This window comes from Anopheles moucheti, chromosome 2 (assembly GCF_943734755.1).
Source record: "Anopheles moucheti chromosome 2, idAnoMoucSN_F20_07, whole genome shotgun sequence".
NCBI lineage: Eukaryota > Metazoa > Arthropoda > Insecta > Diptera > Culicidae > Anopheles > Anopheles moucheti.
This window is the reverse complement of record NC_069140.1, coordinates 67762760-67771760: the sequence shown is the minus strand read 5'-3', so window position 1 is coordinate 67771760 and position 9001 is coordinate 67762760. Positions and strand designations below refer to the sequence as shown.

Below are 9001 nucleotides of genomic sequence, written 5' to 3'. Positions count from 1 at the left end.
TCACGCATCCACCACAGATAATACATTGGCTACACCGTGTAACTTAGCCCTCTACCAGTGGAAATTTCTTACATTTTGATCCTTCGAACCGGATATGAACCAGCGACCTATGAACCACTTTCGACTTTTATTTTTTTCCATAAGTATCATATTTCAACAAAAAAATGTATCAAACAAATCAACATGTTCAACAAAAAAACTTATCTTCGGTTCTAAAATTTCGACTTATTCAAGAATATCACAGTAGGGCAATACGTAACACTTACACTAAGTACAGTATGGACGATTAACACGTCGTAATTGTTTACATTATTATCCAACTGACAAAAAAAGAAGTCAAGCCTTAGAACTATGGATGCAAAAACAGCATGGCTTGCTTGGCACAAATAATTAAACAAATAACATCCATAATAATTTATACTTCGTACTAAACTAAACAATCATGACATTTCAGGCCGTTTGCCTATGACAAAGTATGCAGTAGGGGTATTATTATAAGCCCTTCTTTATTGTCTATTTAAAAAAAACAAAATTGCATTTTATGCACCTTTATAATGAATCGAGAAAGGTCCTTTATATTAGGCCTAAACGTGTGCAATACGGTAGAAGAAAACGAATTCATTCGGAACAGTTCGTATTGCTTTTGGAACTGATATGCGTACACAGCTATTGTTGACCCTTCTAGTGCAGCACGGCAATATTTCATTATCGTATTATTTTTTAATAAGAACCATTTATTTCGATGGTCTTTTTTAAATATAAAATCAGATTTTATATGCAGCGCAATGTTGTGGCCTTTCGTAACAAGCAGAGGATGTTTTTTACAATGTGGTATCACTGCTAGTCGATTTACCACTTCTTCCAAGCTTCGGCAACCACTCCGTAGCAAACGTTTAATGCGTTGCAGGTCGTTTTCAAATGGATAGGATGATACCTCATCCAAAGAACCGAACCTACACACGTCATCGTAAACATAATGGATGTTATGGACTTTACTTGAAATAAGAGTTTTGTCATACCACAAGTCAAACTCATTCACGAATTTATCCAACATTTCCCCTGCCTGTTCCCAATGTTGTTCATATGTTTGAGATGAAAGGAGTGTAATTCCATAGTATAACAGCAGAAAATGTTGATATTATGCAGAAGGAATAGTGTCTTTGAGTAGTACGATGCTCACGTAATGCAAGAACGTGCGTAGTTCTGTGCCTTTCCAGCATCGCAAGTACTTAAGAATTCACATCTGTCGGTGGATTTCAGACGGAAGCTCCAAGTTTTCTAAAAAATTGGATTTTGCATTGGTCTGTTCCACGCTCCACTTTGTTCGGAATCCGACACGTCCATGCAACCACCCGTTTACACAACTTTTTCATCACTCCCAGGTCGATCAAATGTAAACGGTCGGAAACAATTACATCGCGAATCACGTCGAAATTTATTATATCTGCCAGGGAAGTTGGTCTTCTGATATGCATCGGGTATTCATTATTGTATTCATCGAGTATTCATTCATGCATCGGGTATTATTATAAATTTGAAATCGGTGCGCTTCAAGGCACCAGTTCCTTTGTAATACATCCTTCTTGTCGCAGCATCGTATGTACCGATAGTCTCACATTTCATACAGCCGCTCGTACCATTGTAAGACACAACACCTAAAAATATAAATTCAATTAGAGCTAGAAGCAACAAGAATTTGTTCAATACATACCTTTGATGAACGCACGCGCAGGAGAATCAGCGGTAATTGCTCGTAAGTTTAATTTATAATTGCTTCCATTGATATTTAAACCATTTTCCTGCAACAGGTTGATTTCTACGACAAATGGCCGCAGGTATTGCTCCACTTGTTTTGGCTTTGATGGGCCACAAAAAATTGCCATTACTATAACGGGTACATCCGGCATTTCACACAACTTCATAAGAATTGGCCAGTACTCTGTTGGCACACTATTATGAAGTGGAAGTCCATCCATGGAAAAATCAATCCATATTTCTTGAGCATTTGGGCTTGTTTAGCTTTAAAATTTGTTTGAAAAAATATGTTCGTGATGTTATGTTTTTATTTCCTTTTTCGTAGTATAACGACTTACTAAGTCATGCTATGATTTACAAGACATATTTTTATTCCATAACCGGATAGTCAATCCTACATACGGCCGTCGCTACCAATATACCACCGAGGCAACTCAAATTTATGTGCTACTATACACATATTATCGAACACTGATTTAATGAGCTGCTCGAGTTCGAATACGTTCACAGGTTGAGAAATTGGTAAATAACAAAGGACTACTACTAATCACAATGAAACACAATACACTAAAATTCGATACAGTGAACACAGAATGCGAAACACGAATGACAGAAGACGGAACACGAAGCACGGAACACGTTGCAGAACACGTCGCGACTAATGCACCATACTTATGTGACTAATATGGTAACAATTACCTGAAATATTCCTGAAGACAATTGCTGATCCCATGATACCAGAAACGAGCACCTTCAATTGTAGATATACAAACGGCTCTATTGGTCGGTGTACGCATTAACGTTCTGGCGTATTTCGGTAGTGGAAAATCCGTTTTTTACGCAAAATTTCCAAAAGCGAATTTAGGGCATGATGCGTTTGGTTCGTTGATAACGCCCATGATCGAAGCTCTTGGATAGATAAATCGTCGGAAATATGTTCGAACGATTCATCCTGTTCACTATAATCTTCATCATCGGACAAAATACCTTCGTGGCCATTAGAGCGGAGCTAATTATCGGCTGCAGCATTGGAGAAGCTACAAATTACGCATACCATTTTTTTACAATGTTGAACACATTACCTGCGCGTAAAATGTATAGTGCTCACCGATTGTCCACCTTTCTTCTGTGTCCATATTGTGTCTCAGAATATTTTCTTGGCCTTCCAAAGCGGTATGTATCTCTTCTGGCGATCCGCCCTGTAACAATGATAGAGCTAAAACACATCCAATCTGTATTAGTAATTACGTAGGAAACATTTCCGGCGTTGATAAAATTGATGAAACTCACCTTCTGTTCTAGATCTGTTTGTCTCTGCCATCTCGTTCACTACACATTGTTTCAGATGAAGAGCAGATCTTTTATTGCGGATCTTGTACACCGAACCAGTCGCACGGCTTCTTTGGGATTCCATTTGCAGCTAGCAAGGGAAGATCCAAACAGAACGTTGTGCCAATATTATTTATTTGAGAACAAGTATTGTACCACATTTACATGTTATTTATTTACCAGAGTATTCAGAATCACTACAGATGGAATATTTTATCACTAGCGAAAGATTATTGAACAGATTTCACTAAAAGGGTTTGAACAGAGTAGATGATTTTTAACCACAGGGCCAGCTAATCATTTATGTTTCATTCAATCTGTCAAAACGGCAATCACCCCAAATGACAATTTGACAGCATGAAAAACAGGGCAAAACTGACAGGATCGGATTTTGGTTCGCCTTGAATCAAAATCCGATCTTCTACCAGTGAGACGCGAGAGCGATATGATGAGATGAGAGGAATGAGCGAGCTTGAAAATGTGAGAACAAGAGCAAGTGAGAAAAATAAGGAGAATGATAAACAATTTGAAAATAAAACAAACCGAATAACGGTAACGAAAAAAAAATCGATCTTGAGAGATATTGCCTATTGAGAGCATTGTGTATGTGTGTTATCAATTGAGTATTTTCATATCAGCGTAAGCTTTCAATGGTGAACGTATCGTGTTGCATTTAGGAGTAGAGCTGTAAGTAGAGAAGAAGAGAAGAATTATATTTTTATTCAATGAGACTTACCTTTATTTTATCGATCGAACCGTGGTGCCGTGTGTTCAGCGATCCAGTAACATCAACGTTGGGCCAACTTGGATTTTAATTAGCAGGTCGCACAGAGCCGTTTAAAAAACTACGATCTACTTCAAGCGCAAGAAAAACTGCAGACGCGTAACAGTGAGGTGTGTGTGAGTGTTTGTACGTAAGCGGTTGTTCAGCAACTTTTGTTTCAATTTTAGTTAAATAATATGGATTCCCATCTGGCTAAACGTCAATGCAAAACCGCGGAAGTTTCATCCATTGATGATTTTGTGGATGAGTTGATGCTTTGTAACGACGATCTAGGGACGACCCCGGACGAGCATCAAGATAACAACATTATGGCAATGTTACAGAAAATTATGACTAATCAAAATTTGATCTTAAATGAATTGCGGCTTCAAAAGATGGACATATTAGAAATTAAAGAAAGTCAAAAATCGCTAAACGAAACTGTGAACAAACAGTCCAAAAAAATCCTGCAGCTACAGGTGTTTGTGGAGCAAATTAGTAGTGTCGTTTGTGTAGGGAAAGCGGCGAAAAAAAATCCCCCCGAGGGTTTTAGCAAATTAAGATCAAAACAAGACTTGGATGATTTAGACACAAAATTAGGAACAAATGAAGAATTTAAAGATAGTGTATTAAAGTGGATGGATGAAAGTATGACGAAAGCTGACATTAAAAACAGGATGAATGAGGCACGTGACATGATTTTCACAACAGAATTTTTTGCAGGTTGCAGCTGGAAAGGTGGTCCGTCTTCCAACCCAAAAATTCCTATAGCTGCTTATTCAAACATGTTAGAGCTATTCCGTATGATTGGAAGCAATTCGTTTTGTCCGGCCACTGAAAAAGACGTGGAAGAGTTTTTCAAATTAAAGTTACGGTATGGAAAAGATCGGTTATCTTTAAAAAATCCAAAATAAACACAGCATAGGTTTGTACAAATAGCTAGTAGTAGGAAAGAACGGGTATCAAAACGAATCGTCATTCTTGTTACAATCTGCAATTTTATGAATTTCATTGATTCAAATCACCAACTGCTAGTTCTGCATTTTTTCATTTCATTTTTTTCAAACTTTCGCTCTATTTAATCACATTTTGCAATCATCTTTTTATTTTTACTGCTAACATTACTTAGATTATTATCATTATTATTAATATCCAAATTATTCTGTTCATAATACTTTAAATTAATTATCATTAAGATTGTTATGAAATTAATTACGTTTTGTTGTTTGTTATATATATATATATATATATATATATATATATATATATGCAATATATTGAAATTATTAAAAAGTATATTAAGTGCAGTATATTTTTTTCAAATGAGCACAGAAGATCTGTCCGAATTGCTTATCATTTAAAATATGAATACAAATTACATTTACAATGTGAAGTAAAAGTTTAATTATACAAATTTCAATCTAACGAGTGTTTTATTTATTACAAACAAATATTGCATACTAGGTTACAATTTATAATAACCTTATAACTAAATTGAGGCAGAGTATTTAGTTCTGCCTCTGGATTAAATCCGACCTTATACCGGGTCTACTCGGTTGCTTACAATCTATACTTAACCTAAGGCAAAATTGAGGCAGAGTATTTAGTTCTGCCTCTGGATTAAGTCCGACCTTATACCGGGTCTACTCGGTTGCTTACAATCTATACTTATCCTACTTAACCTATCTTTTATTCTGTTAAAGTATGAATTAATGGAGTAAAGTACACTTTAGATTCGTTACGAGTTTTCTTAATTGCTACCATTTTACATTTTATGTCATTGATAGATATAACTCGCAGAGATCCTGATAAGTCGTTTTCATAAGCTATATAGTTATGAATCATTTCGGAGACACAAGGGGTTGCAAATGCCTGAAAACGTCTTATCAAAGGATACCCGTATACAACGACGGTCCCTGATTCTTCTATCGATTTGTCGTACTTTACTATAATATTTCGTTTAGTTAAAAACCAACAATCCTTGAATCGATTCCTAAGCATAAACCCTTTTCTAACCTGCAAAATAACCTCATCCTTCTTAATTTTTAATATGGGATATACAATTTTGTCACGCCTATCTGCAGTTTCAATATCTCTTAACAAGGTAATTTTTCCTATCGCTTGTTGTAAACTTCGGTAGCCAGATCGTACATAACTATGTTTAATATGTTGGAGCTTATCTTCAAAAGGGTATGTGGAAATAGTGTTCATAGGGCCAAATCTACAAACGTCATCGTATACATGGATTAGAAGATGAACGTTACTGACTAAATATATACGGTTGTACACTATTTTGTAGTCTTCAACAAATTTCCGCAATAATATGTTAGCATAGTTCCAGTGTTCCTTAAAAGCCGTAGACGATAACATAGTTAAAGCGCAATACAATAATTTAAAATGATCGTACGCTAGTCTGCCTATTCTATCCTGTAGAACTACTATACCTCCGTATTGTAAAAAACTACCTAATTCAGAAGCTTTCCAATAATGCAATGAATCAAGGGACCTAAATCTTCTGTGGATTTCTGAAGGCAGTTGTATGGTTACAAGCTCTTCTGAAATTTCAACTATCTCATCTTTGGACCATTTTTTGAAGGGTTTAAGATCACCTTCGGTCCACCCTAGCAGAAGCTTATGTACAACACCAACATGAACCAGATGCAAAATATCGCTAGTAGTTACATCCTTCACTATGTCAAAATGCTTGAGGTCGGTTAATGGTGTTTCACCTCTGCGATGCCCTTTTGCGCTACATGGCTCATTCCGGAAATCTAGGTCGGTTCTTAAATCTGCTGTAGTGTCCTCAAATATAACTTTTTTGGGCTTTTTTAAGCTAGTACCGAGTCCTTTACATTTCATGCATCCGTGAACGCCGTTGTAATAACAAACCTCTAAAAACCCAAGAACAAATATTGTATACTCCATATAATTGTTTATAAATTTTCAAATACTTACGTTTAATGAAGGCCCGTGCTGGAGAGTCGGCGATGAACACTCGCACAGAAATAGATATTTCTTTGCCATTAATATTAATTTTGTTGTCCTGCAGGTTATTAAGCTCCGTCACCAATGGTCTTAGAAACGTTTCGGCATCTGATGGTTTGTTAGCGCCACAAAATATTCCTACAACCATCACGGGAACATCCGGAATATTATGTAGCTGCATCAAAATAGGCCACATCTGTATAGGGCTACGATTGTACACAGGAACTCCATCTGTCGAAAGATTAAGCTCAAATTTGTTCTGTGTAACAACCACATTGCTGGAAAATACAATTAAAAGGTTTTGATAGGATTAGGATTTGCACATAATAATGAAAAAATAATTAAATTACCGGAAATAATGCTGCAAACAACATTCAACTCCTTGATACCACATTTGGCCTCCTCCTGGAACTGCAACGATCTGTTCGCTAACGTTTACCGGAGCTTTTAGCAATGTCCTTACATCCTGTGGAAGAGATGAAAAAGCAGAAAGAGAAGACACATTACGCAGTATCGAAAGTAAATTATTACTTGCGTTGCGAGAAACTTTATTGCGAATAATCCATGTTCGCAAAGAGTCTCGCAACTTCAAGCCTTCAGAATCAATTTCTGAAATTTCTTCATCTAAATATTCTTCCTCAAACCACTCTCCTTCATCACAGTCGTCGTTGAGGATTGATGCTTCATCGCTGATATATTCCTCAATGTCTTCCAAATACTCCTCTTCGATATATTCGTCAGCCATATCGCGATTAACAGCAACATCTAGAAATAAGAAGCACTTATTAGTGAATAGTTTAAAAAAATGTGCAAAGTTTTAAATCATTACCTTCCGCAGATTGCACAACTGTCGCTTGGCCACTGGTTCCGGCTGAATTGTCCTGTTCAGCCCACTCTTTTTCAAACTGCGCCTCTAGTTGCGCACACCTCTTGTACAGCATGCCACTTCGCTTAAATTTTTTCGGGAACATATTAAACGATTATTACACGATAATCACACGGTGATATTACACGAACACCCGCGTTTTCCGTCTGAAAATGAAAACTAAAAAAACACTTTCTCGAAACTGTTATTGTTCAAAATTAATAAATTTTGGTCAGGAAGCTTTTTCCTCCAATCAGCCGTAAAATTGTATTAAATCTGTTGATAATTTTGGCAAAATTGTTCAGAATTATCGCAGCGATTTTTGCACAATCCAGAAGCAGCTAATGTTTTGGCGGTTATAAATCTCAGCTGATCGCGTCAGTCCACACACACGCTACACATAGCCACACACGGCGATCATACTGTACAGTACACAGTTCAACTCGCGTGAGCAAAATGTGGGTGTAGTTCACATACATGTTATACATAGCCACACACGGCAATCATACCGTACAGAAAACAGTTAACCTCGCCTGAGCAAAATTTGAGTGCAGTTCACACACACGCTACACATAGCCACACACGGCGATCATACCGTACAGCTAACAGTACAGATGATGTGAGCAAGATCGGATGCCGATGCAAAATCCGATCTCACTACCGTGTGATAAAACAGGTCTGCGATTGAGAGAGTGGATTCTTATCGCCTCATGAGAGCATTTTTCGTTTGGCAGTTTGCTCTCATATAAACATTATCGTCTCACCATGGCGGAGAGAAACAGAATGCGTTCTCACTATGGAACATACAGCCAGTCGCAGCTGCTCAGTATGGAAACCTTCTGCTGTCATCACGCTCGCCATAGTGAGATGCTGTCAAATTGTCATTTGGGACCGCAGAGAAAATGTAAACAAACCTTCGAAAAAGATGAAGAAGAGCAACAGATCGCACCAACCTTTTCGTGCGGGAGGAAATCAAAGACCCAAACCTTTGACGCACATTTAGCCAAGATTCGGAACCAATCTTGCTGATTTAGCTGCGCGCAGAACCAAACGACGTTTGGTTCGACCAAAAAAGGCTCGGACAATGTTAAAAAATTCGTCAAATTGTTTGCTGGGTATTGGCGTTCGAATTATGTGTGGAACTATTGCCCGGATTAACAACAGTGTCTTTAAAATCTATGCATAAGTTGTGCAATAAACACACTGTTTGCACGATTGTTGTAACGTGATCCGGAGCTATCTGTAATTCTGTTTTTCGCCATTTAGCGACCAGTATTTCGAAGACGTATTCTACGCAACGCAAC

The 9001-nt window shown here is 37.3% G+C and overlaps 1 protein-coding gene across 1 annotated transcript; it reads right to left on the bottom strand.

Annotated features, from left to right (window-relative positions):
- Window positions 1-6173: 6173 nt before the first annotated feature.
- LOC128298469 (uncharacterized) lies at window positions 6174-7773 on the bottom strand. The gene is made up of 5 exons (XM_053034223.1): window positions 7662-7773; window positions 7183-7597; window positions 6803-7110; window positions 6292-6738; window positions 6174-6193 (listed from the first exon to the last, which is right to left on the bottom strand). The coding sequence occupies exons 1-5, from the start codon at window positions 7771-7773 to the stop codon at window positions 6174-6176; spliced, it is 1302 nt and encodes a 433-aa protein (XP_052890183.1).
- Window positions 7774-9001: the final 1228 nt, after the last annotated feature.